Source organism: Stegastes partitus, unplaced genomic scaffold, assembly GCF_000690725.1.
Source record: "Stegastes partitus isolate 25-593 unplaced genomic scaffold, Stegastes_partitus-1.0.2 Scaffold56, whole genome shotgun sequence".
Lineage (NCBI taxonomy): Eukaryota > Metazoa > Chordata > Actinopteri > Pomacentridae > Stegastes > Stegastes partitus.
This window is the reverse complement of record NW_007577787.1, coordinates 715,176-743,059: the sequence shown is the minus strand read 5'-3', so window position 1 is coordinate 743,059 and position 27,884 is coordinate 715,176. Positions and strand designations below refer to the sequence as shown.

The window sequence follows — 27,884 nt, the reverse complement described above, 5'->3', positions numbered from 1 at the left end:
ACACATGGATGTGTTCAGCTTTGTGAAGATGCCAAAGCTGTCAGGGTGAGTCCGACGGACGCCGCTATGTGTTTGCCTGCCTGTGGATGTGCCTGTGCGTTCTGTGGAAGGTGGCGTCTCGTATGTTCGGGGAGGCGATTCGGAGTGACACGGAGGGGGGGGATCACATGTGGAACAGTGGGATTAAAAATGCTGAGTTATTGATTGTTCAAGGGAGCAAGTTGTGCAGCCATGTATGATGTGAAATGAATGAGCAAGTGAGGTAGATGGGGAGTGGGGGTGGAAGCAAAAAGCTGATGCGGTTCATGTATCTAAACTGTCCTCATCTAACTTCATGAATTTCTTACACTGCAGACAGCGGTTACGGTCTGTTGCTCAAGTGTTTTGTAATGTCATAATGAATTCATACGTGTTTTACCTTGAAACCACAGAATAATCAGCTGCAGTTGTTTGAAAATTTAAACACTCCAGATGATAGAAATGATTACCAATTCTCTTTGGAGTTCAAATATCATATTACTGCAGTGTTACAAAACAATAAACACGTCTTTCTCACATGAAATAACTGCACGATCTGTTCATTAGTATCGTTATACGTGAGTTGTTGTTTAAAACGATTGGCCAAGTTCACACAGCTACGGCCTTGATGGCAGCGTTCATGCTTACAGCTCATGTGGAGCATTTGCTATAATTTAATAAAAAATGAGAATGTGTAGAAAGAAAACATTTTATTTGTGTTATTTTCTTCACAAATGTTAGCACGCTCTTTCAACAAGAAGCGAAGGGAAATGTATGATATGTGAAGTATGCATTAACCTAAGTCCCAAAGAATTCATTCATTGCCAGGGCTGACACCTCACCTTATGCACCCATGGGTCTGCTAGATTGAGTTGATCTGCCCCAGTGGACATTAATCCTCCTAGGGGATTTGGCTCCATCAGAAACACCACAGACCACTGGTGGGGAGAACAGCCGATCATAAACAGGAGATACTAAATAAGATATATGTGTCACGAGAATGCCCATTCAGGCCTTTCGCTTATGAGTCATCAACAAACTGCTATGACAATTTTTCTTTTAAAGTTAATAGACAGAAAACCATACAGCAGACAAAATGCATATGGCACCTCTGTGTTCCTTTTTGTTGTGTGTTGTATGAAAATGGAAGCTCCTTTTCATACTAGTCCTCTCAATCAAACAGGTGATTTTCAGTGATTTTCCATCATATGACAGGAGACACAGTTAGCATCCCTCAATGGCAGCATTTATGATGCGTCTCCCAGTGGACCACCAACGTCACTGCATCCTGTCACTGTTAATAATGCCACACAGTGCTACATCCCTGATTATGAGTTACCACTGCTACACTAGCTTTTTTGTTGTTGTTGTTGTTGGTTTTTGTTTGTTTTTTCCCCCTCTCTGTCTCAGCTGCCAGCAAGAATCTAAGTCAGCAGGATGGTGTTTTGCTAAGGTTGATAGAACATTTTTTTTTTTTTTTTTACAGAGAAACCCACTGTATGTATTTAGAGAGCCACAAGAAAGGGAACGTTACCCCTCATTGTCTCTTCCTCCTGCCTTGCAACGCCCCCAGATCTGTCAGAAACAAAAGCGTGCTCTCGCTTTCATTTTCTTTCATTCTTTGTTGTGTTAAAATCAAGCCAACACTTCCACATGTTTGAAGTTCCTTTATTTAAAGATAACAAACCCCTCCGTGTCTTCTTCTTTCTAACAAAGCAAGTTTGAGCCGTTTGACCAAAGTAGTTTAAGCCGCTTTTGTTTTGATCTTTCTATGTAGAGCTTTGGCTTAACTTACCTCCAAGTGCTGTTTACACGTCTGATGCACTCTGTGGGTGTTGTAGATGGTTTGCTAGCAACAGCGCTGTGGAGATAATGAGCATGAACCTCATGTGTATATATGTAGAAATTATTATTCAGTCGTATTGTTTGCTTGAGTCAATAGGTTTACTGAAATGCATATATATGTGCGGGTGATTGCTGAGCATGCTCCCACTGCATGCATTTAAAAAAAGGTCTAGATTATTGTTTATTGTATCTTGTCAGAGCTATTTTTAGTGGCTCTTACATAAATGATTGCTATGTTATTTAAATCGTTTTTTTTTTTTTTTACAAAACATGAATAATATGGAACAGCGGTTGCAGCTAAATTTTGGCTCGTGTGCTCAGTTTTTCTGCTGGTGCTGCGTGCTTGCTTCATTCCCGGCTGTGTTTCTTAAAAAATCCATTATGTGAGCCATTGTTCAACATGTTTTGACTGCAAACTTTTTGCACAGGAAACCACTGGTCTGGACACAAATTGATTAGCCTAAATGCTCATCAGAGTACACACTAACCAAAAGATCTGTCATACTTAGCTGCTCAAATCAGAAGCTCTCAGAGAAGAGTAGATCAGAAATGACTTTGGGTCAGAAGTGGGAGCCAGCTGGCTGGTGGATGAGGTCTTAGGGAACCATTTATTTTGCTCTGTCCTTTAGAGCTTTTAGCATAAAAGCAGCGAGTAGGACAAAGAGGTGCAGGAGAATCCATGTCTAGTTCAGTGCCCACAGGCTAAGTTCATCACTATATTTGGTTAATGTTTTACATAGAGCCCTGTCGAGCAAAGAAGGCCTGCGGAGAATGCAGTGTAATAGTGAAGTGAGATGAAAACATCATTCTGCGTCATATTTTTATGTTTCTTTCAGAATCAATTAAAAGCGCTGCTACTGGGTTAATAATGAATGTATTACATCTGTACATGCAAGCATGCTAATTAAGTTCCTGGTTTTAAAATGTGCTGATTTGTCATGATGTAAGCGTTACAGCAGACCATGTGTTCAGCTTTCAAATGGTAACTCTTCAGGTAATGGTGCCATTTAGCAGGTAAACTAGGGACAGCGCGACACTGAGGCTCCCTTACTCACCGTAAAATAGCAGGAGGATCGTAGTGGGTGGGCTGTTTCCCAGATGCTGTTTTATTTCCACACAGAGGAGATTAACTAACCAAAAACCTTTCTATATAGAGGCACCAGAGAGCTGCTCAGGATAGTGCGGTTGCCCATGGCAACAATATCAGTGCTTACAAAGACAAACACAGAAATACAATCTTCAGTTGGAATAATGGGGCAAACCAGACACTCTTATTCTAAAGTGAGTGGTGGTGTGCAGAAAATTTCGAGATTAGATGATGTGCTGATGTGATGCGGCCATGTAATCAATGTTCGCTTCAAAGGAAAGTGGTTACCTGCATATCAGGCCAACGGTGTTTTCTTCTGTGAAAGAAATAGACCAAACATTCAAGTAGCCTATAAGTCAGAGAATGCACGAGAACAGCAACGTAAAATTGAGCAATTTCGTCTAACTACATGGTCCGTGATATCTGATCTGATATTTGAAACCTCTACTAGCCTTCACTTGAACATCGATGTATAAATAGCAGCGCACAGTATAAATAGCAGGCCGGACCATGTTCTATTGTGCTGCTGTGTTGACCAAAGCTCTAGAGCCAAGGTGGTGGTTGGAGAAGTCAAACAGAGGGCAGATGTTTTCTGAAACAAAAGGCAGTGCCTCTGTGCCCTCAGCACGACGGAGGCAGTCTCTAAAAGAGGAGCAGAGGAATAAGGCCTTTAATCAGAGAGGTTCCTCTCTGTCTGAGCCACTTCTCTGCTGCACTCCTCCGGCCTCCTCCCTGGAGATGGTCATCTCATCTCTCCGCAGATTTCAGATCCAAACAGAATCGCATTAGCAGTCTATCTCTGCATAAATGTCTGTTTAATTCAAGAGCAGCGAGAAAGCTGCATCACAGCCTCTTCACCATGTATCTCAAGTCATATTTGTAACACTCCACTCCCTGTCACACAAGGAGGGGAGAAAAAAAACCCTTTTATTTTTATTCAGCTTTGTGGAGAGTAGAGTGTGTGTTCTGTTGCTGGCAATGAGGTCGACGGTGACGTGAGAGGCACAGAGATTCTTACCGATTTCAGATCCGCAACACATGGTGGATTCAAGACTCTCTAATTTAAAGTTGTTTTTAAATTCTTTCAAAATGACATGAATGTAATTGTGGCAGTGTATGAAATGTGTATTTATGCAGCAGAGACAGTGCTGAATGTCGTATTGAAACATAGCTTGTTAGTCGATCTCATCTGACTGGATCCCTTTATTCAATCACACCAAACCGGCTGAGAATAATGTGACGTTTCATTCATGATGACATACACAAAGAAACACTGAAATTATTGTGGCTTTCTCAACCTGGGGATATTCCCCTGTCTGTTGCCCAGTTCATGTTGGGAACCAAATGTTGCAAGAGCCAAAAAGGAAACGCAGAGTTTGGGCCTCTGGCGACCGGCACGTAAACGTCAGTAGAATTTTGCAGCGACGTGCAAATATGAGTCATTGACGCAAAACACTTGTCAGAGGAAATAATGTTTTGAAAGCCTGGTGAAAAAAAATGAATATCCTTTACTTTCAAGATGCATAATGGCAGACATGTGGTAGCAGAATGTGGTTTCATATAGCCGGTCCTTCTGGAGATTGTCAATGTAAATTATTCAAACTAACTTGAGTGTCTGTGTTGGAATGTGCTCTTCTTAGCTGTGGCTTGTCTATAATGCATACTTACTCCCTGCATTAACAGGACTTTGGCTTTTCAACGCCACAATGCTTCGTTGCGACGAGCGTGTATTCAGAAAGATGAAAGCAAAAGTGAATTACTGTGATAAAGCGAGGATCGTATTGTTCATGCAATTTTTATGAAGGACTGAAAAGTGATCTTTTTCCCATCTCTCACGCGGTACAATTAAACCCTTAACGGCAATATCTGTTCATCTCCATAATGATATCAAGACAGATAGAAGAAAACTGGGTTAGTTTAATTTAGATACTAAAACCCCTGATGTTAGCCGCAGTGGTAGCAAAGTGCTAAAGTTCTTCTTCATTGATTCTACATTTCTACAAGCTGTCTGCACTCCTTTATTTATTTCCTTTTAGTTTTAATGTGTTTTAAAGATTAATTTTGGAGGCTGCTAAATAGTAAAGTCGAAGATATGTGCAAAACTGAAAAGGTTTATCGTGTTTGGTTTGAGTGAAATTTGTGCTGAAAGAAATCCTTCAGGAACCCACATTTTCCTCCAACTTCTTCTTCTAATTGTCCTCACTCTGACTCTTGGGTAACCTGTTCATGAATTGTGCAGCGCGGTTTGCCTACTTGGCGCTTGATTACTTAGTCCGATGTGACTGCGCGGCCATTATTTATTAATGCTCGCTGAGGAAGATCGGTTTCACTGTCCACCAGTGGGTGAACCTTTTCAGCCTCTCCGTTAAAGCTGGAATGCTGCGACTCAGTGGCATAATGCACCTCCTGTCTGCAGACAAAAGAAATCAAAGATCACAGTATCTATGACTGCGCCGCTAACACAGAGACGCTGTGGCTGAGGGACAGAAAATGGATTTTTTGGAACAATTTGTCCGCTCAGAAACATGTTTTGAAGGTGCAGCATCTGAGACCGTGAGTACAATATTATGTCGTAGACCTTTTTGGGGAAATGTCAAACGTATGACTGCTGAAGGTGTAAAATACTGTCATTACAAAACATTATTCATAAGCAACAGTTGTTTGACCTTTCATACATCTCTCGACTAAAATCTCCATAATCAGACCACTGCTTGTGCGAGGGGGGGGCTCGTCAATGAGGTGAACGTGGCTGCAACAGTGTCAGACAGTATCCAGTCGCGTCCACACACATCATTTGAGCTGCAGGAAATGTTCTAAATATACACCATGGAGGCCTGCTATTGTACTGTAGGTCAAATAAATCCATATCCATGTGGAAACTCTAATATCCTCCGTACGCACCACGGTATAGGGAAAGAAATCAGGTTACTTCCTGTGTTTAGAGGCCAGCTTTAAAATGTAGTGCACAGTTTAGTGTTTACAGTTCTTTTTATGAATTAAATATGATTTAATGCATCCGGTTGCACTTTGGTGTGTTTCGTTGATTAGCCCAGGTGACTTCAGAACTGCACTTTAACATAGGTTGCATTATTTCCTCGCTGACTAACTGTTTCCGCTGAATAGCTTCCCGGTAATTTACAACCTTTCTTTAAGCTTTGTGTTGATGAAACGGCAATATTTTATTCATATCTCATGAAACGGACACGTGCGCCTTATACACAGACGCGCTCTCACACGGATGCAAGCGCGCCGCACACAATTTATTATCGACGGTACAGTAAGTGGGGAAACATTTAGAGGGAAAGAAAGAGGAGCTTTGAATAATGAATGCGAAGAGCCCTGTTACACGGCAGACAAGCCTTTGAAGTGACATAACTTACTGCCACTGCTTTCATAGCATCACCAGTGTGCAGACACAAAGACAGAGATAAAGGGAACAAAAGCAGAGAGAAGAGGAGGGGTGTGCAGACAAACAGACGCATAGAAACATTTTTGACCAATTACAGCTCTCCTGAATACCTGTACTCAACTTGTGGCGCCGGGAAGTGACAATGCAAAGAAGCGTTGTTGGGAAAAAAAAAAAAAAAATTGGGCAAATCAGCCGAAACCGTGATTGAGTTGCTTGCTTGTCTTTCGTACAATGGGCTACAATTAGCAGCAGTTATAGCTGGTTATAATCTCTGATAAACTTTATCAAATCGTCTTGGCATTGAGCAAATCAAATAAGTACTTTATGAGAGAATTCCTCTGGGCTTCTTTTTTATAAAGAATGTGCTGACATCTAGAAATAAAACCAATTTCATGCCTCTCAAAGCACAAGAGTGAGGCATGACAACTCCGCCTGTGTGTCTAGCTTACGTAATTAATTTGATTTGTATTCACTGGGTGAACTGTGGCTGTGGAACATTGTTTATCACGCTGGAATCGGACAATCTCTTATCACTTGGGTTGAATGGCTTTATATCTGGACTTTAAAAAAAAAAAAATCTATTATGATTGAAATGTCTCTTTGGCGGATGTTAATTTGAAATTCTTTGCTGTTTGACTAAGATTTCTGGTCACCTCAACGCTTGATACTGTACATGTCATGCAATAAAACCACAAATTATGATGTAAAGCTGAACTACGCTTGGTTTCTCTCAGCCACAGGACCAAATCCTCAGGCTGGCCGCCCCCTTCAGGGACCTGGAGCGCTTCGCAGGGACCCCCAAATGGATGGGACATGGGCTCCAATAGAGAGGGGCGTGACTGCTACATCAAGTAAGTGCCCTATGTGTAAAGAAAACCGAGGGGGGAGCTCTTCTCCGTCCCCAGATGTTTCAGATGCTTTTGCCAACCTGTGATTATTCCAGCCACGTCACTGCCTCCACACTGTCTCCATCTGTGCATTCAGAATACTGATTTTTTTTTTTTTTCCCTGCTCCCTCCACTGCTGCGCACACTCTGCCCCTGCCTACTCTCACTCTCTCTCACACTCTCACACACACCCACAATACTCCTCATGCAGTCTCCCAAATGCAGAAGAGGGGCTTTTTGAGAGTGCGAGCATGTGTGTTGCTGCTGCTGCTGCTGCCGACGATGAAATTCACCTGCGCCGGGGCTTGTTTTGATCTGAGAGTCAACATGTTCCTCAGAGGACGCTGGGTTAAAGTGTTATCAGCATAATTGATCCTTCGTAATTGGCACTTGTGGAAATCTGTGCAGACAGGTAAAAGAAAAAAAAACTTCAGTGGTTCTTTGCGTGTTTGTGTGTGCAGTGGCATGACAATCGAGTGCTTGTTTTTTTAGCTGTGCTGTTGATTTAGGTGGACTATTTTGTCATGTGCACAATGCAAAAATGTTGGAGATAAGAACGTTGGCTGCTTCTGTCAACCTCTGTGCTTAGTGTTTCTGCAAAAAAGCTTCTGTTTGCTTGCTAGATTGTTAATTCTGTTTCATTTAAATGCTTAAACGTGAGAAATAGAAATACGGGAATAGGAGGTGAGCACTTGTCACACATGGGTTATAGCATGAGAAGCGTGATGTCAGAGGAGTTATATAAGAAGTAAGGAGCAGTGAAAGTGCTGGATGCAGAGCGTGTGTGCATGAGGCAGATCATGGAGGCTGTTTTGGCTCCGGCTCTTCCTTTCTAAATTCGAGAAAGACTCATGAATAATCAAATGTCTGTTTCGGTGACTGTCAGAGGCCATCTCGGTTTGTCGAGGCTCCGGGGTGCTGATGCTAAATTGTTATGTTTCTCAGTGGAACACATGTCTGGTCTGCGTGACAGGAGCGCATGAATAAAGTAGCAGGCATTTAATATTTACAGTTTGACACTTGGTATTTAATAGATGCATCGTAGTTTACAGGCTGCTGTAAGAACATAGCGGGCAAGTGTTGAGCAGAGCGGACTCACATTATCAGACGAATGACTAATCCAACAGATTTTTGGTGAAATGAGTAGAATTGTTCAGACTGAGCTCGAGATGGAACCTTAGCGGGTTCTTTTCACACTACAAATGTGTCAAAGGTTTCACAGTCTTGGAGCCAGTGACACAGCAAAAACTATAAATAATACTTGTTGTTGCATAATTTAAAAAAGAAAACACTGTGTTCCAGGCAGGACGAATATAACCAATGCACCAACAAGTTGTGTCCAAGCAGGCTTTCGGAGCGAGAGTAACAGGATATGGCTTTTGGTAATGAGCTTACTCCACGTTATCCAAAAACATGCTGCAAGGAAACACTTGGAAATAACGCTGTTTGTACATCAGGGCAGTATTTCTTGTCGTTTCACTTTAAAAACTCACACTGTGGCTCATGATTGCTATACTGAGTGTTGTGCAGCTACAGTAGCAGCTAATGGGTATGATTAGGCACCATTAGATGCATGGCTGTCTGCACAATGGGAATTCAGCCATGTTTAGCAGGTGGCCATGCAGGGGAGGAGACAGTATTCTTCCTGAATGCACAGGTCCATATGGTTATAATTTGTGCACAATCTGTTGACTTTGTCATTTGCGAAATAAAACTGACACACAAATCCAAACTAAATGCGTCTTAGAAGGACCTTCCAAAGCTGAAAAGGATACGCTTCAGTGTGCTGTAATTGTTGTTGCGGTATAATGAGTGACAAAATGTTTTTGCGTCCAACGGGAAACAGATTGCTTGTTTGAATCTCGGCTTGCTAAAGGCAAAAAAACAAAACTGTGTCAGCTAAGGAGCACTGGCAAAAAAACTACATGTTTTTGAAAAGCTGAGGGGAAAACTTGCATGGAAATGATGCTGTTTAAAAAGCAGTTTGTTTAAATGTACCTCCAATTAATTTTTGCTTTTTTGGCCTCTGGCATCATGGAGATGATGCATTACTGTTAGATGTTGTTATTTTTGAGATAGAATCTATAAACAAGGAACTAAATCATAAAAAAAGGCCACATAGTACATTTAGTTCCTATAAAATAACGGATGCTTCTCCTTTGGTGACCTCAGGTAAACATATTTGTGTAAAGGCAGATGGACCTCAGTAAAACGGTGTTTAAATGTGATGAGCTTCATGATGCCAGCGTTTGACATGGCGGCACAGGGACTCGTTATTTTTAACTAGCTCCAACTTTACAGTGTGGTTACATCAGACACGCTGTCCACAGTGCCTGCCGCTGCTGCAGCAGCAGTACCACGCTGTGACTGGAGGTCTTCGACTTGATTTTTAAATGTGTTTGCAAAACTGTTAGTTTACAAATTAGTTTTCTCATTTATTTTCTGTTTTGTCAGAATGCCTCCCAGTTATATTTTTTCATCAAGCACAATGACTAATGTATATTAATGAGTCGTCGGCATATACTGAAATCCATTAGAGTTTTATGAGTTTTTTGTTATGTTTTGTTATTTTAAGAAAACAAACTGACTTATTCAAGTGTGTTGTCCATGTGTGGCACTGTATATTTTTACAAAACATTTAATTATAATAATAATAAATTTTATTGTAATGGACTTTTCATTTCAATGAAATCTCAAAGTGCTACGTTAAAGATTCAAAAGGATAAAAACAAACAGTTAAAATAAAAAAATATATAGAATAAAAATTTCAGGGACACTTTTAATTTAATTGAAATGAATTTAATTTGAGAGAATCTTGCTATGAGATTCACTGTCTTTAGCGTCTTGCTAGCCAAACTGACTATTCTATACTATTGGCGCAATGACCACCGATACCTTAGAGAAGTGCAACAGAGCATTTGAGTAATTGGGATTTGTTGGCTACTTTGTTCATTTGTGTGAACATTACTCAAAAAGCTGTGCAGTACAAAAGTCAAATACATCTTGCAAAGAGCAGGTACACGTGTTGCACCGCTCCTTTGTAAGCAGGGAAGAGAGAAGACGCTGTTTTTATCTTTTGATTGCACATTAACGCAGACTTCAGATGTGTTACTAATCTGACCAGTGGGAGACTTGGGGCTATGTGATGTTTAATTGAAACAAAGAGGATAATCTCTTAATTGCAAATACACGTACTGCGGCCTCCGCATAATACTCACGCCGGACATATTATATTAGCGAGTATTATCATTGGTATCGAGGTAGCACATAAATTTTGAGGCATTTTTAAACGAGATAGACCACCCTCGCCGGCGTCCACGTGCCACGGGGCCAGATTTTGCACAATAGCTGCTTGATTCCCTTTATAGAACAAATAGATTTATTTATCGTACAAAATGCTTTTCAATTGAGCTTTTTTTTTCTAATTTGCTTTTTGTTTCTCTGACAAAAGCACACAGAGCAACACAAGGGAGTGGGAGGAGGGATAAGAACATCGTCCTTGTAATGAAAAGCAGTCGGATTCGCGTCGTAAAAAATGTATTAATTTGAAGAAATCTCGATGAAGGTGACACAGTAATATCTCTTCAAATTAACGGTCGTTTAGCATGTTTCCTCTTCTGCGGCTCACCACTTGTAGCTCGCAGCTGCTTTTAAAATGTTGCCAGACGAACCGTGCACAGCTTGGAATCAGTTTCTTGGATTTTTATCTGGAACTGAAGGAGGACGTGTTCGTTTCGAGCCACTCTTGCACTGTTTGACAACGAGAACAAGATTTAAGTAGTAATTTTAAAGGCTCTGCGGAGTCTCTCTGCTCTGCTATAGTTATGAGCTCCTAACCCTACTTTAAACAATAAAGCCCCAGTTTTCCTGGAGCTGGCTTGTAAAATCTATGTTTAGCAACTGGTCGTATTTGTTTTAGTCTGTCGATTTTTTTTTCTTCTTTCTGCTCTTTAGGATTAGCTTGAGCACTTGATTTACATGTGCCAAAATCCTCTATGTGAAACCTTGTGTTGGTGAGGGCATCACAGACGCTGGGTTCAGTCAAAGCTCACGACTAATTTTATCACAAAATATAATGGCTGAAAAAGCTTCTTTCCACTCTCTGTTATCTGTTTTGCAGCTGCATTTTCCATCCTAACGGCAGGCCGCATGTTTATCGGTCTGGAAAGGAGCTGTTGAATCATCCTCGGCAATATTTAGTTGACAATCACTTAACATCTCTGAACTTGTTGTCCTTGTTGTTGCTGTGTTTTTCCGTGGCATTGCGAATGCGACTGACAGATCTCACCGTGCCTTTGCACCATGAAAGATTAATTGTTAGTATTTAGTGATGAATGGTACATGTGTCAAGAATAACTGTGAATTACACATTGTCGGCCCACGGCTTTAATTAACCAATACTGCTGGCACCATACGGAGCTGCTGCTGCTGCTGCTTTTGCTGCCAGGGAGAGTGGAGAGACACTGTCACAACTCAGATCACAGAAGAAATGGGGAAGTTGCATGCAGTATGTGCACATCTTTTTCAGCTCAAAAGAATATTAAATGTGTTGCGAGGATGCACTGATCAGCTTAAATGAAGTAAAATGGTCAAATACTGCAGCGAGCTAATAAGTTAAGGCATCGTAAAGACAGTAGATCTTGAGGAAATGTTATCAACATGACAGTCTGCATGATACCTATCCTCCATCTTTAGTGGAAAATCGATTGTTGAACTCATAGCAGTGTGAGTAGAGGCTTGTTAAAGCACGTACCTGATGTTTGCAGTGTGAGAATACAAACATTGGAGCTTGATTAACATCGCCCACATGCTCTATTTTTGCAGCATTGTGCAAGTTCCTTATTCCAACATTGTAGGCATTTATTAAAGCAGTGGTTCTCAAACTAGGGGAGATAATTTCAGGGGGGTCGACAGATCATTGTAGAAAATAAATAAATAATAATAAAGCCTACATTTACCAAATAAATGTGTATTAGGGCTGTCAAAGTTAAAACTGTATACTTCTTCCCATTCCTTTTTCAAACTTGTTAATGTTTTGATTTGATTATGCGATATCATTATACTTTTTTGCTCTTTTTAAAATTATTTTCTTTTGTTTTTATATGTTTTTTTCCCTTTCATTTGTTCGAAATAAATTCAATTCATTCATTCATTTAAAAGAAAATGAATGTGTTAAAGTAAAGAGATTAATCTGTGGAGTTAACACATTAATTTGTAACGCATGAATGCATGAACAACAAAGTTGTTACTCATGATATACTAAAAATTCAAATTGGTGGGTCATGAATACAAACTCATGTTATGTTGGGGGTCTTGGCTCAAAAGGTTTGAGAACCACTGATTTAAAGAAAACAATAAATTTATGCCCGGTCAAAATATTAGATCAATTTCTGTCTCCTGCATTCATGTTTTTTAAAAGCTGTCTAAAATCATATTCTTGTTGTCTTTCCTTCTTAAAGCCGATTCCCTTTAGTGGTTCTATTAGCTCAGAATGCACATTTTGCATTTTGAAGTTAGAAACTGTTATTTTGTAATCAATTAATTTTCAGTTTATTGTGTCAACTGTCTAGTTAGTCAATAAAATATTAAAACAAAGTCAAGGCCAGTCACAAGTTCCCAGAGCCGATGGTGCCATTCTTAAATATATTTTTTTGTCTGCACAGATAACCATACTATAATATAATTTAGAGAAAAGCAACAAGTTGTTCATTTATCTAATTAAATTAATGATAAATCAATTGTTGAGCTGTGGTTGAAATCAGTTAGCATCACAGAAACTTAAAATTGTAATTAAAATGAAGTTTCCAGTCTAACATCCAGCGATAGCATGTTGTTATGATGGATATAGTGTGTGGCTAACCTTAACGCTGCCTTATGATGTGCTTTCTAGTTCAATTTTTAAATGAAAACAGTGAATTTTCTAAGATAAGATGAGATAAAACTTTGTTAATCTCAAAGGAAATTCTTGTGACACTTCAGAAAGTGTACGTCTCTAGAAACACGACGGTTTCACAGCACCACCTACAAGAGTTCTACAAAACACAGCAAAAACAAGCAGCCAGACAAAAACAGCAAATATTCTTTTTTGCCCCACAGCCACGTCTCCCAGAGCAACTCCCTGGAGGAAGTTCGTCTGGACGGAGACAAGTTTGTGCCACCAGCGCCCCGTAAGGTGGAGATGAGGCGAGACCCAGTGCTTGGCTTTGGATTCGTGGCAGGCAGTGAGAAACCTGTGGTGGTCCGCTCAGTCACACCAGGTAACGTGACCCAACTACACAGTAAACTCTGATACAACAATGACTCATTGGCTGCATTGTCATCGCTGTGTAAACACGAGTTGAAACCCGCCTTAATGCAGCTAAGAGGAAAACCCACTGAGGCTTTAGTTTATGATGATTCATTGAATCAAGGAAAAAAAAACGGTAATGGCTGTGCACAGTTTGTACCACTTAAGTCTTGCTTGATGTGCTTTGGCAGGTGGTCCATCAGAAGGCAAGCTGATCCCAGGGGACGAGATCATCATGATTAATGATGAGCCTGTCAGTTCAGCACCCAGGGAGAGGGTTATTGACCTTGTCAGGTATGACAACACACTATTGTGAGATGCCAGTTGCCTAATGTTAAACCTGTTGCAGGTAACTGAGTGCCACACAAAAAAAGAACTGTTTAGCAGTAATGTTAATTTTAATATTAATATTTTATGAGGCCGTTTTATTAAATCCCCTTTCATCCACAGTTGTAAAACAATAAAACATTTGAAAGACCAAAGGGGGGGTGCATACTTAAGGTCATATTTGTACTTTATTGTGATGTTTCATGTGTTCCTCCCAGTTTGTTTCTCATCTAAACACTTTATGGGGATATTGCTGATGACCACAAACTTACTTTCCACAATGAGACAGCAGTTTAAACAGTCCATCACTGTGTTTTGCATCTTTATTTTATTCTGAAGTGCCATTAGGCCAAATATTTCTCGCTGGATAGAAACTGCACATTATTCTAACCACCTGCTCCATTCACCGTGATTTAGCTGTATGCTGGTGTTGATGTTTTTTCAAGCGTCTCATTAGATTAATTTCACTGACACAGCTGAGTGGCTGGCTGTGAGCATTTGGTCCTTGTATGACCTGTGCGGTAGTCTGTAAACAGTGCATTAGCACAGGGAAAAGTGCCCATGTGGCCACTCCTTCACAGCTCCTGTGGCCTTGAATGGATTGTGCCTCTGCAGTGAAACTCTGCACGATGGAGGCAAAGCAGGGCTGCCAGGTGCGCCGCTGGGACACGGTGTTCATCTGCTGCTGTCCAACCACGACATCTCCAAAATATCAACCACAGTTTCTTTTCTTGTTTTAAAATTTTTTATCATTCATAAAAATTAAAAATTAACCTTTCATTTAAAACGTGTCGTTGCAGGAGCTGCAAAGAGTCCATCGTGCTGACAGTTGTTCAGCCGTACCCAGTAAGTTCCTTCCTCTTCTATGAATGAAATCAAGTACATTCCAATAGGCTGTTTGTGTGTTTGGAGCTGATTTTTTTTTGTTTGTTTGTTTGTCGACTCCACGAAAGCAAGTCATTAATCATACCATATGTTTGCGCTGGCAAAGTATCAGCGATGGCTTAGCGAAGTGTGAGAGCCGGGCTAACTCAAAGGGAGTCCGAACGCTGCTTTCCAAGTCTTCTCATGTTGTGGCGTCAGATCCTCGCAAGACCTCACATGAACCTGCCACATCAACATTTACTGGAGTCACAGAGCACCAGATGGTGGCGAACGCTCAGTTGCAGGAGCGTAGATTCGGCCTTTGTTTACAGTTCACATAATAAGTCAGTGCAAGTGGAGGTATGCTTGAAATCCCTCCCCAAAAATATCATCGGCGTGGGTTTGCAGAAAACAAAATACTATCTCTGCTACGTCTTGTGTGGCGGGAAACTTACTACAGAATCAGATAATTCATCATTGTAATGTAGGTTTTTATTTACATCCTTCCGTTCATATCAGTGGACTGTTAAGTCTTTAAAAACAGCCACTAAACAAGCCGCTAACCTTTGATACAGATTGCAATTGCAGATAAAGGGTAGACTACATCGAGGACCAAGCTCTCATAATTGAGCCTGTAATTACTTGTGTTTAGCAGGAGTTTCTTTGCAGGCTCAATGACATAACAGCGGTGGGGGTGTCCTCCCCCTTATGCTACACAGTGCCACCCTAATTGCATCAGCACAGAGCGCAGTATTAGGAGGCCGTCGTATTTCAAGAAGGAAACATGTCCTTGAATTGTGTGATGAGAAAAAAAAAAGAAAAATACATGACTCATCTCTGAAGGAGCTTATTGTCCTTTAAATCTCTGTTTTTTTTCCCCCCTCTTCTTTCTAAAAGTCACCCAAATCGGCATTCATCAGCGCAGCCAAAAAGGCCAAATTAAAGACTAATCCTGTTAAAGTCCGCTTCGCTGAAGAGGTCATCATCAATGGACAGGTCCCAGTAAGTGACATTGAACACTGGTACATTCTGTACACATCAAGGCTCTGAACAGCAGAAGCAGACTTGAACTCTCAAAGCCAGAGCGTAGTGAAAATATTAAAAATCACTAAGTGTAAAATGAAGATATATGCATGAGCAAAAAAAAAAAACTACACCTCCGCCTTTTATTTCTTTTCATTACACCACCATTACCGGAATGACAAAGAGAACATGTGGGTATTATTGACTAAAGAAAGAGGGAACTACTCACACAAAGAGCTTCCCCAAACTGCTGGGGGAGGTACACAGAGAAAAAGGTTTTAAGAGAGCAACTACAAAGTAAGGCGTGATTATCAAAGAGAAGAAAAGTACCTCAGTGCTACTATGTCGGCTCAGTAAATGCCGCGGAAATTAAATAAAATGTAAAAACTAACACAAACGCTGCATTGTAAAAGTGTATATTATGTATTTTATATTTTAAATAAGTCAATTTACTTTATTTCTGAGAGTTATCTGGAAAGATAAATGTGTTTATGCAGCGCTATTGGATGACATTTAGCTTAGCTTAGCATAAAAATGTGAAATTATGGAGGAAAAGCTATCTGGCTTTGTTCAAACATAAAAAACAACATCTTCATATCAGTTTACTTATGCATATGTTACATCTTGCTGTTTAATTTATTCAAATGTTTGAGTTTTGCTTTTTATGTGGGGTATTGTTCTGTTTCTTTTTTGGGTACATACAACTTCCTGAAGTCTTTTTATCAACATGAGATGTAACGTGGTAATGGGTGAGCTTTAGAGACAGGAGGAACCTGTTAACTTTGAGCAGAGCCAGGTTTGCTGTTTCCACATTTCCAGTCCTTATAATGAGCAAAACTATCTTGGCTGTAGTTTTTTAACAGACAGATATTCTCATCAAGAAAGCAAATAAGTCTATGTCCAACAATGTTGTGTTATTCCTTTAGTTTTCCTTTATTCTTTATTGAATTCTTGAATGTGTCTTCTACTTAGAAAACATCCCACCCAGCTCCAACTGATGCAATACAGCAAATGAACAACTTCCAGTTCGAAAATCTGAGATTTGTTGATGACATGATTCTTATTCTATCCTCAGGAAACTGTGAAGGACAACTCCCTTCTTTTTATGCCAAATGTTCTAAAGGTGTACCTGGAAAACGGGCAGACTAAATCATTTAAATTTGACAGCAGCACATCCATTAAGGTAGGTGCTGGGAAGAACCTCCCTTCACTCTGAAATGCTGTTATATAACCTAAAGTGATTTTCAGTTTAAATGTTGAATGTTATTCACAGTGGCGCTGTACATTATAAAGTGCAAACTCCTCTCTTCACTATGGCCTTCAGAACCTTATCTGAACCGAAATTATGATTCAAACAAAGAGCAGCCGAAGCATAATTATCTGTGAGGCAGGGGGGACTTGTTTAGCAATTCACATCTGCATCGTTTTTATTCTATTACGATTGAAATTCTGATTGTATGTTCGTGTTTTTATGTGTGTGCTCAGCCGTGAAAATGATTTACAGTCGTGGCATTGAGCTGAGCACGAGGATGCTGCTGCATCTGCACGCCTCTCATGTTGTATTAACTGTGACATTGTCTATGTGAAAGGACGTCATCTTGACCCTGCAAGAAAAGCTATCCATTAAGAGCATCGAGCACTTCTCTCTGATGCTGGAGCAAAGAGCTGAGGGATCTGCCAGCAAACTCATGCTCCTGCATGAGCAGGAGATGCTAACTCAGGTGAGATGGCTTTTTTGGATGCCCTCAAACAGAGAGAGGCGTATGAAGCACTTTTGTTTTTGTACAACAGCAGTAAAAGGCTTTTTATAAATTTGATCACTTACAAATGCTTTGGGGAAATACACTTATTCATTGTATTAACAAGAGCTGGACAACATCAATACATCTCTTTTATCAGTCCATTTATTCAAAAGACAAAGCCAGGAGACGGTAGCTTGGCTTCCTATAGCACAAACCGGGGAGTCACTGCGAGCCAAGAAACAGTCCCTCAAGAAAACCGCTACTTCTTGCTTTTGCACTTTAGTTCATTATGAATTAAACAAAATGTCATCCGGTGCTAGCAGGCAGAGAGTACGGAGGGAGTCGGGGAAGCTGTTTCTCTGTTCCCAGTCTTGATGCTAAGCTAAGCTAAGATTGAGTGGCTCTCTGAGATCACAATATTAAAAATCTTATTTCCCAAAGTATTCTTTGAATCAGTACTCGAGTTTCTCTCATGCTTCTTTATGCACATTTATGAAGTACTGCATGTGAAAAGGTTAATAAAAACATCAAAATGCAAAAAACTTGCTCGCTTTATGCTCGCTTCAGGTGTTCTTTGACTTTTTCGAACAAGAGTTAATGCGCTTTATGGGAGATAGAAACACCTTTTCAGAATAATTTCTGCCGTAGCAAACATTTAACTCACATGAATGATCAGCTGATCTGCCTCTAAAGAAGACGGAGACAGTGCTGAATTACATTTTTTTTGAAGACATCCTTCCATTTTTCTGTCATAGATGGCCAAGTCAGCTGGTTTTATTTGTTTCTTTTTCTTCTTTGAGGTTTTTGGCGGTTGGGTTTGTTTACAATCCGTGACTCTTCTACTCACACACAGCCTCTAATGCTGCCACTTGATGACAATTAGCTGCTTAGTTTTTTTGGCTCCAAAGCAGTTAGTGGGAGCAAATCTAGTTTGCATTTCCTTTTTTTTGGTTTAAATTTGACTTGACAGTTGTATGGAAACACCTGCAAACACTTCCTAACTGACGAGACCCTCCTTATCGTTTGTGCTCCAGGTGACACAGAGGCCAGGGTCACACAAGATGAAGTGCTTTTTTCGTATCACCTTTGTCCCAAAGGATCCCGTGGACCTGCTTAGGAGAGATGCAGTAGCATTTGAGTACCTCTATGTTCAGGTGAATGCCACCAGAAACAGATGAGACATAATACTTTGTGGTGGAATTGAATGGTATTTATGTTACGTTGGCTGCATGAGACAATACGTCTGACTGAAGTGTAACCTATTCCCGTCTTCTCCATCTCCGCCTCTTTCAGAGCTGTAATGATGTTGTATTGGAAAGATTTGGGTCAGAGCTGAAATACGACATGGCCCTCCGTCTGGCCGCGCTGCAAATGTATATCCTAACCATCAATACCAAGCAGACTCAGAAAGTTTCCCTGAAGTATATTGAGTAAGTAGATTGGATTTCACAATACGCCGTGCTCGCTGGAATCAGCTGCATGTCTCCAAATACAGAGCCATTTTGTTCTTTCTAATAATTTATTCCAGCTGTAGAGGATTCTGTAGAGGGCTGTTAAACTGTAAAATAATAATGATCTCACTAGTATTGTTCTCCTGCTACACCAGCAGCTATATCCTCGGTTAGATAATGACTCCGACTGTACCCTGTCAGTTAATCAATCCGCCACCAGTGGGTGAAGTAAATCGATCACCGCTTCATGATTGATGACTCGGCTGTTTTTCATAGTGACTGAGTGACCTTTTTTTTTTTCTTTTTAATCTTTATGAATTGTGCATTCGTAGGAAGGAGTGGGGATTGGCGTTGTTCCTGCCACCCGCGGTGCTGTCTAGCATGAAAGAGAAGAACATCAAAAAAGCCCTTACTCACATCCTCAAAACCAACCAAAACCTGGTGCCGCCTGGTAAAAAGGTAGATTGTGCTGCCTCTTCCTTTCTCTCGCCTCATCTGTCCGCATCTTTATGCCTCTCCATCTTTTCCTCGCGCCACATCTGGCTCTTGGCTACCACCTAGTGGAGTGTTAAGTTTTACAGTAGTTGTGCAGGGTGGTTGCTTGAAGAGAGACTTTTTGACATTCTGCTGTGAATACAAGTTCAATCAAGGTTTTACAGCTTGTGTCTTATCCTACATCTCTTGTTTCCTCTCCTTTCCAGCTGACTGCCTTGCAGGCAAAGGTCCATTATCTGAAGTATCTCAGTGACTTGAGGCTTTACGGAGGACGTGTGTTTAAATCTACGCTAGTTGTGAGTGACAGAATGTTTCTGTATTCAGCAAGTGTCATATGGTGTTCGTTAACATGCAAGCGATGATATATATATATGCTGCCTTTCTTCCCTTTCACAGCAAGGCGAGAAGCACACAGAAGTGACTTTGCTGGTGGGACCCAAATATGGCATCAGTCATGTGATTAACACCAAAACAAACCTGGTAGCACTTCTGGCTGATTTTAGTCATGTCAACCGCATTGAGATGTATACAGAAGATGAGAACAGGGTTAGAGTGGAACTACATGTTCTGGACGTAAAGGTTAACAAACCTTCCTTCCCTTTTTATCTACTGTATATTTTCTAAATATCTTTTGCAGCAAGTATCCATTGCAGTCATTATAGCCTCATTGTACATCCTTACGCTCCCATTTATTCTGTGCTCATTGTTGTCTGATTATCCGCCTCTTTCACAGCCCATCACTCTCTTAATGGAGTCGGTTGATGCAATGAATCTGGCCTGTTTGACTGCTGGCTACTACAGGTTACTGGTGGACTCTCGGCGCTCCATCTTCAACGTGGCCAAAAACACAGACAGTATGGAAACAAGTATGTCCGAAATGTTCACAAGATGACTCAGCAAAATGCGCTGTGCTTAAATAGACCTGTTTCATTTTCTGGTTCCTCTTTGCAGGCCATGCAGCCAGAGTAAAGCAGAACTACCAGGCCATTGAGTGTACATACAGCACACCCCATAAAGGATGTGAAGACAGAAACAACCAGAGGTGCAGCCAAGATTATTCTGATCCCGAGTGTGATTACCTTGACCACGGCAGATGCGAAGGCCAACCCATCTACGTAACCGAGATCCACCAGCCACAGCACACGATTCACATGACAGAGAGAGCGGAGTGCTGCAGAATCCCTTATACCCAAACCTATCTCAACGTTCCAAGGCAGAAACCCCAGGACTCCTCCAGGAGTGCAAAAGTCTCCTTCATATTTGGAGACCCTCCCTTAGACAGTGTAAACCCCCAAAATCTGGGCTACCAGAGACTGATGGACGAAGGCCCAGAGATTCTAGACAATCACAGCCCCATGTACAGGCGTCTCGAGGAAGACTATAAGATGATGGATGCCATAGAAGACGGGTATCAGTACTCCACCAAAATCTTCAGTCCCAGCGAGTGCATCGAGGAGCCGCTGCTGCATGATATCTGCTACGCCGAGACAACAGATGACGCAGAGGATGAGGATGACATCAGCTGTGAGGAAGACATGGTGATGAGTGACACTGACAAGCCCACACTGCTCTCGCTCTCAGGGTCCAGCGATGACATCATTGACTTGACCTCCCTCCCTCCCCCACCGGAGGGTAATGATGAGGAGGACAATGACGTACTGCTGCACTCTCTTAACATGGCCATTGCTGCTCCTCCTCCCGGTTTCAGGGACAGCTCTGATGAGGAGGAGCAGCAAGGGGCTGGGATTCGGGCCCAGGGAGCCTGCAATGATATCCCAGTGTCTCTCATAGATTCAGTGCCCACCCACGGAGCAGAGGGCCCCGGGGAGCCTCTGGATGATGCCGTGGTGTCCACCTTACAGGCACTCGAGGCCCTTGCTGCATCTGAGGAACAGAGTCCAGCACAGTCAGAGAGTAGCACAGGTTCTCCTTATACTATTGTAACATTCATCCATTAACACCACACATGTTCCAGCCATTCACTTTTGATTTGTTGTTGATTTTTTTTTTTTTTTTTCAATAAAACCCATTTTGTTCTATGTTTCCATTTGTGAGTATTTCTTTAATTATTTGAGACTGCAGGCATTTGTGTTCGTTATTGTGTCATTCATTCTGTTAAGATTTGTTCGTGGATCATTTGTTTTTTTTTCTAAGCAATGTGTAAGGTCAGACATAAGAGAAAATAAATAATTATAAATAGCTATCTATAGACGTAACCAAAATTATTGGTACCCTTTGACTTAAAACCATAAAAACACAAATTTCCCTGAAATCAATTGTCACTTTTCGGTGCTTCCAATGAGACTTCTACACTTCTCTACAGATGATTTGTTCCACTCTCTTAAGCAAACTGCTTTCTTTCTTTCATTTCTTTCTGAAGATGGAGATTAACATCAAGAATCTTAACAGGTTGCTTTAAAACCCTCCAGTTCTCCTTCTCCTCCACTTATTGGTGCTTTTAGATATACAGTACGCTTTAGCCGTTATGCTGTTGGATGAACCATGACCTGCGACTGAGCTCTGTGACACTGGACAGTTATGTTTCGCTCTGGAGGGCCGTGATAATCTTCTGATGTCATTATGCCCTGCACAGCCTCAAGGCACCCTGCACCCTCGCAGCAAAGCAACCCCGTAACAGCTGTTTCCAACTAAGCCTTTTCCAGCTTTCACAGTTCTTTTCTTCAAAAGCTCCATTTTTTTCCCTTTGTGAAAGCTGTAATTTAGTTTCATTTGTCCAAGTGACATTCTCCTGGGAGCAGCGTGACTTTTCAATATGCATTTTAGCAAACTCTAGATTTTTATGTTTCTCTTTCAAAAAGTGGAGTCTTCCTGCATCTTCTTCCATGGAGCCCACATTCATTTTGCAATCCACATATGGTTTGACCAGACGCCGTTGAACCTTGATCTTGAAATTTTCTGTGACTCCTCTCCCACCATTTGAACCGTCCTTCTGTTCAGTCAATTTTCCACTTGCAGGTCCAGAGAGGTTCGCTACGGTCCCGTGGACCCTAAACTTAATAACATAATATTATTAGCAGCTGTGGTCACAGGAACGTTGAGCTGCTTGGAGACCATCTTGTAGTCATTCCCTTCCCTTTGACCACACTTGGCAATTATTACTTTCTTTTGTCTCTCCTTTGACAGCTCTCTTCTCGTCCTTCTTTTTCTTGTCCATTTTCAGTGTGGAGCAACCAATGACACCAAACAGCACAATGACTACATCTCAATTTTAAATAGACTAAGTGGATGATCAAACGATTGACTAAAAGACTAAAGTGACTCATTTTCACAGGAGTCACTTCAATGTTTTAAATATCAATCCATGCTACTTATTAAGAACCACTTTAAGGGGTATCAATAATTTGGTTCAGACTGTTTTAGAAGATCTTTTCAGAACAGGACAGTACAGCTTCTTCTTTTTCTATTCTGTAAATATGCATGACAGAAAACACTATAATTTTATTACTTTTCTGAAAGAACAGAACATTGAGGTGAAGGGCTGCCAGCACATGAATATCTTATAGGTTCCAAAATTATATTTTAATTTTAAGTGGCATGATATGATGTAATGATTTAGAATTGTCAGCGTTATTCTTAAGTAATGATTTAAGTATCTTTCTCATTTACATGCTGATTTACATTGTCATTCCCTCCTACCATCCTTAATATGTGATGTTTTCTATCTGCCTCAGATGAAGTTGTTAATGAGATGTTTGTCTTTTCTGTGACACACAGGTGTAGAAATATCACGAGCATTTAGTCCCGAGTCTTCGGATTCTGGCAATGAGACAAACTCCTCTGAGATGACAGAGAGCTCCGAGCTGGCCACTGCTCAGAGACTCTCAGAGAGCCACCTGAGAATGCATGTAGCGATGGCAGAAGCATACCATGCCATGAATGAAGAGAAGACAGAGGTGAGTGCACCGAGTGATGGCAGAGCAGGAGCTATGCAGTACAACCCCCAGGAGCATCAGGAGGAGGAGGCCAAATCCTCCGCTGTGGCATCCTCACAGATATTTCACTCGGATGGCGGTGAGATGGAGCCAGAGACTATGGAAATAAAATCAGTGAGCGAATACTTCACTAAAATGCACATGGGCTCAGTGATGAGCAGGCAGAGAGGTAAACAGAGGGAGACCGAGAGCAGAATCCAAGGAGATACCTGTGAGCCCTCTGACAAATCGCACGTGGCCTCGCAAGACTCGGCGAAGGAAGAGCCCCCTCATCTTGTGGGGAAGTATAACGCTTTCACTGTGAGAGATTCCTATTACATGAATCAACTTGATCTGGGGCGAACTCACTTTAAAGACAGGCATCAAAAATGGCAGCAGAGAGTGCCCGGAAACAAAATGGCAGAGAATCTTGCTCCAGAATGTGTGAATGACTCACAGGCTTCCCACGCAGACAGGTTGACAGCGAAGGGAGAGAAACAGGACTCAGATGAAAGAAGCCAACAGTTAAATGCCCATCTCATCTCCCCATCCAAAGGGCCCGTCCCCGCAGAGGGAGACGCCGCTTCACAGGATAACGAGCAGCGGCAAGCGAAGCCCTCGGAGCAAGACGTCACACGGTTATACGAATACCATGTGAGCAAACGCATGTCATCGATACAAAGCGAAGGCATTCATTCCCTCCAAAGCTCGCAGTGTTCCTCTATAGACGCCGGTTGTAGCACAGGCAGCAGCAGCTGTGTCACCCCCATGGATTCTCCCCTTTGTGCCACGGACAATATGCATGTACTGTCCGAGTCCTCGCTCAAGGGGCTGAGTTACGTCACGGCCGAGGAGAAGGCTTACGGGGCCCCGGGGCAGGGCAAGGCCGGCCATCCCATGGACCCCACCCTGTTGAGGAAGATCCACGCAGCTACCAGCGCTGACTCTGGGTTCGGGACCACGCGGGACGGCAGCCACAGGATGCCCAAGATAAAAGAAACCACAGGTAAAACTAAACAGGAGGGTGCTCCCTCTAATATGTCTAAATGCATCAAAAGAATAGGAATCACATTTCAGAAAGTTGATCATTGCAGGCAAAAATATATTCCAAATGGTATAGTTCAATTTGTCTAAATTACAAACTATCCCTTCCGCACTTACTTGTAGTGGTATGTAGCCATGTGGATAGTGTTTTATGAGTTTTCATGTTGATATCTCTGAGCCTTCACCCTGGGAAATGACAGAAAGGACAGTTTTGCTCACAGTATTGAATGACTGCTTTTTATTTTTATTTTATTTAACAGCAAGTAGTCTTTCCAGGAACTATAAAATACATTTGTGCCCCTTTTGCCTCTAACGATCACTATTCTCATAAGTATATGCTGGACATTTTGGGAATTTACTTTCTTGCAGTGTGTAAAATATTTAATCCCTTTAGCGTCTAACTTTTCAGTGAAAGCATGAATGAAAAGGAGAAGTTTTGGCTTTGTGGAGGGTTATGTTTAAACACACTGGCCTCCTGTTCCTGTCCTCACCAGGAAGTTGCAGTGAAGCCATTTGAGACTCAAGCAAAAATGTAGTGCTGCTCATAAAAACTCTGCATAAAAACTGCTGCTTTTGTTTTTTTGTAGAGATTCAACAGGTGAAATACAAACTGTTATCTGCTCCCCCTGCCCTTATGTTTTAGTAGACAGATATTAAAGTGGCACTGATGTTCCCATCATCTGCAAATGATTTCCCACAGTGTCAAACTATTGACTCATCAGTTAGAAAAGGAATTAAAAATTTGCTTCCTACCTTTAACACCTTATTTGTTTTATTGCTTGCACTAATAACCCGAAGAAAAATAATTAACTGCAAACGTTGTATTGCTGTCAGGGAGATGCTTAACAGTTCTCTTTGTTTTCCTACTGCCCCTAGTGTAGCTTGCACACAGCTGAAGAAGGCTGGGGAAGAGTCATCTTTAGCTCTCTGTAATGAGACCAGTACCACCACCACAACCATGTCACCTTCATCATTACGAAGTAGCACAGAGCCCAGCGGGCTAACACAGGCCAGCCCTGAGCCCGACCCACACGCCCTGGCTTTCCCCTCAAGCGGATCCTCATGTGTCCCTACAACAGGCAGCCTCAGGAAGCCACGCAGGGTTCGGATGCTCAGGAGGAGCTGGAGCACCTTAATGCCAGGTTCCAAGAGCTTGGAAGCACTGTTAGAAAAGACCAAAGCCACACTTACAGGGAAGAATGACGGTCAAAATTTGAAGTCTCAAGATCCCCCAAAAGTGCGGAGGACATTCTCAGCCAAAACCTTACCCAAGAGCTTGTCCCAGGGTTCAGTCGCCTCCAATTCGTCCGGTAGACGGCTGCTAAGAGGAGCCTCTCTGTTGCTGCCAGAGTCAACAGCACCGAGGCTGGATGCTGGTACGTGGAGGTGCCATGGGCCGTTCAGTCACTGCTTCCTCAGGAGAACGTCAAGCACTCACAGCGGCGATGACGAGGGAGATGCGCCCCCACGTGCTCTGTTTTCTGAAAGCTCAGTTTCTTCCAGGGGCAAGGAAAAAACTATCCTGAAAGCAAACAGTAAGGCTGAGCGGAGCAACGTGGCCACAGCTATGAATGACATGAGCCTAAACGCCAGACTTGCTTGTATAAATTCCATGAAGGGAAAAACCTACAGCCTTCACACGGGGTTCGCACTTGCACGAAAGGATGCCTTAGACATGATAAGCATACTGCGTTCCAGCGTAGGCCACTTGGCCAGAGGTGACATGCCCGAGGTCGCCGACGCTGACATGGAAACGTTCTCCCAGCTGCTTTTCATGCAGGCCAAAGTGCTGAGCGGCGCCTGCAGTCAGATGGCCGTGGAGTACAGCAGCCCAGAAGAGCTGCTGCTCACGCTGACGCACAGCTTCCACACGCTGTGTTGTTTAACGCAAGCCTGCATGTCACTCGTGGAAGGCCTGAGCACCGAGAGCGAACGGCGAGAGGTGGTAGCCAAGGTGGATGAGGTCGTCATGAACTATGTGTGTCTGCTGAAAGCTGCCGAAGCGGCTTCGGGACGCTCCGCCAGTGACCAAAGCGTGAATGCATTGACACATTACTCTGCCACCATGTCTGCTATTATAAACACACTAACTCACTCACTGACAACACTGCTCAACAAAAAAACTGTTGTTATTTTGTCCTGATTATTGATTTTAAAGCCATACATAAGAGACATGGGTTTAACAACCAATGTGAACTGCTGTGAAAAAAAAATAAACTTGCCTTGTGTATACAATATTTTATTATGTAAAGAAAATATAAAAATTATATGAATAATTAAAGTTTTAAATAGATTATATTGAGGTCTCTATTAAGAAGCATATGACCCTCCTCTCAAATATATTATCTAATATTGCATAATAGGGATTATTTTATTGATTTATTGGTTATATTAGGAGTTTAACATGTAGATTATTACCACCTTATTAGTACCCTGTTTATAAATTGTAAAAAAATATATATTATGTTGGGGAAATGCATACGATATATACAGCTCTTGACAAATCATTGCACAGGACAAGACGTGATAAAAAATTAAAGTAAACTTTTTCATTTTCTTGAGTCACTTAATTTAACGAATTCTTTACACATGAACACTGAGTACTCTCTTGTTATTTTTGTCAACATCATTAAAGAAATTAAAACTTTTAAAAAAGTCTTATCTCAAATGATTTTCGTCCGTTTCTCTTTCTCATGACTAGATTTGTTTATTACTGATTTTTTTCCCTCCAATGCCACATTTTTTTGTGTTCATTTTGCGGTGGTACATGCAAATTCATACTCACTTTGCACTAAAAAGCACTAAAAACAGAGACAAATTTCATTATTTATACAGAAAAGTTTCCTGACCTATGTTTAGTTTTGTAACTCCGTTTAATAATTCATGATTTTACCATTCACTCAAGCCTGAGTGGTGGAAATGCTTTTTGCATTAATGATGATGATGATGGTCTGTTTCGCTTCCTTGGCTGAGGAGAGTGTTTGCGCGCCGTTGTGTGTGAGAGCAGTCCCGTGCATGTTGCATTATGTGAATTCAGCTGAATAAAACAAGGCTTTAAGAGTCGACAGCCACACTAGCGGCTCTGCGAGGCTTTGAGTTGAAATGCTGACATCAGCATGCTGCCATCCACATAATGCCAGGGCTAACATGCTCATATTTAACAGATATGATGGTGACTTTATTCTTATTTACCAACAGCAAACACAAACCGAGGCTAATGGCAATGTTATTAGATATTGGACATGTCCCAAATTTAATGGCAGACTATTATACATTTGACATTTTGAGTCAAACTATAGCCACATGATAAATAAGAGGCCTTGTCTGGAAACTACAAATGTGAGATATTTGACAGGACAAATTAAAAATGATGTCAGTGCTTGAGGAACAGACGAGCGCTGCTATAACGTCACTTGCATAGCCAAAAAGTGCCAATCAATCAAACTTTATCGATATAGCACCTTTCATACAAAT

The 27,884-nt window shown here is 41.5% G+C and overlaps 2 protein-coding genes across 2 annotated transcripts in view; one reads left to right on the top strand and one right to left on the bottom strand.

Annotated features, from left to right (window-relative positions):
- LOC103352939 (rho GTPase-activating protein 6) overlaps nt 1-829 on the bottom strand; it is a 36,758-nt gene extending 35,929 nt beyond the window's left edge. Inside the window, exon 1 of the mRNA XM_008275652.1 lies at nt 817-829. The gene's annotated coding sequence lies outside the window, so the exon portion shown is untranslated. The remainder of the gene's footprint in view (nt 1-816) is intronic.
- On the top strand, nt 5-26,553 carry LOC103352951 (FERM and PDZ domain-containing protein 4). Its single transcript, XM_008275667.1, has 17 exons — nt 5-45; nt 7,094-7,210; nt 13,343-13,503; nt 13,724-13,826; nt 14,660-14,705; nt 15,621-15,725; nt 16,822-16,929; nt 17,336-17,467; nt 18,523-18,642; nt 18,782-18,918; nt 19,272-19,398; nt 19,641-19,730; nt 19,831-20,013; nt 20,168-20,300; nt 20,386-21,357; nt 23,170-24,372; nt 25,292-26,553. The coding sequence occupies exons 1-17, from the start codon at nt 5-7 to the stop codon at nt 26,551-26,553; spliced, it is 5,040 nt and encodes a 1,679-aa protein (XP_008273889.1).
- Nucleotides 26,554-27,884: the final 1,331 nt, after the last annotated feature.

Coding starts and splice junctions, on each gene's coding strand:
- LOC103352951 (XM_008275667.1), top strand. CDS start 5: ATGGATGTGTTCAGCTTTGTGAAGATGCCAAAGCTGTCAGG. Junction 46..7,093: donor AAGATGCCAAAGCTGTCAGG/GTGAGTCCGACG, acceptor GGTTTCTCTCAG/CCACAGGACCAAATCCTCAG. Junction 14,706..15,620: donor CAGTTGTTCAGCCGTACCCA/GTAAGTTCCTTC, acceptor TCTTTCTAAAAG/TCACCCAAATCGGCATTCAT.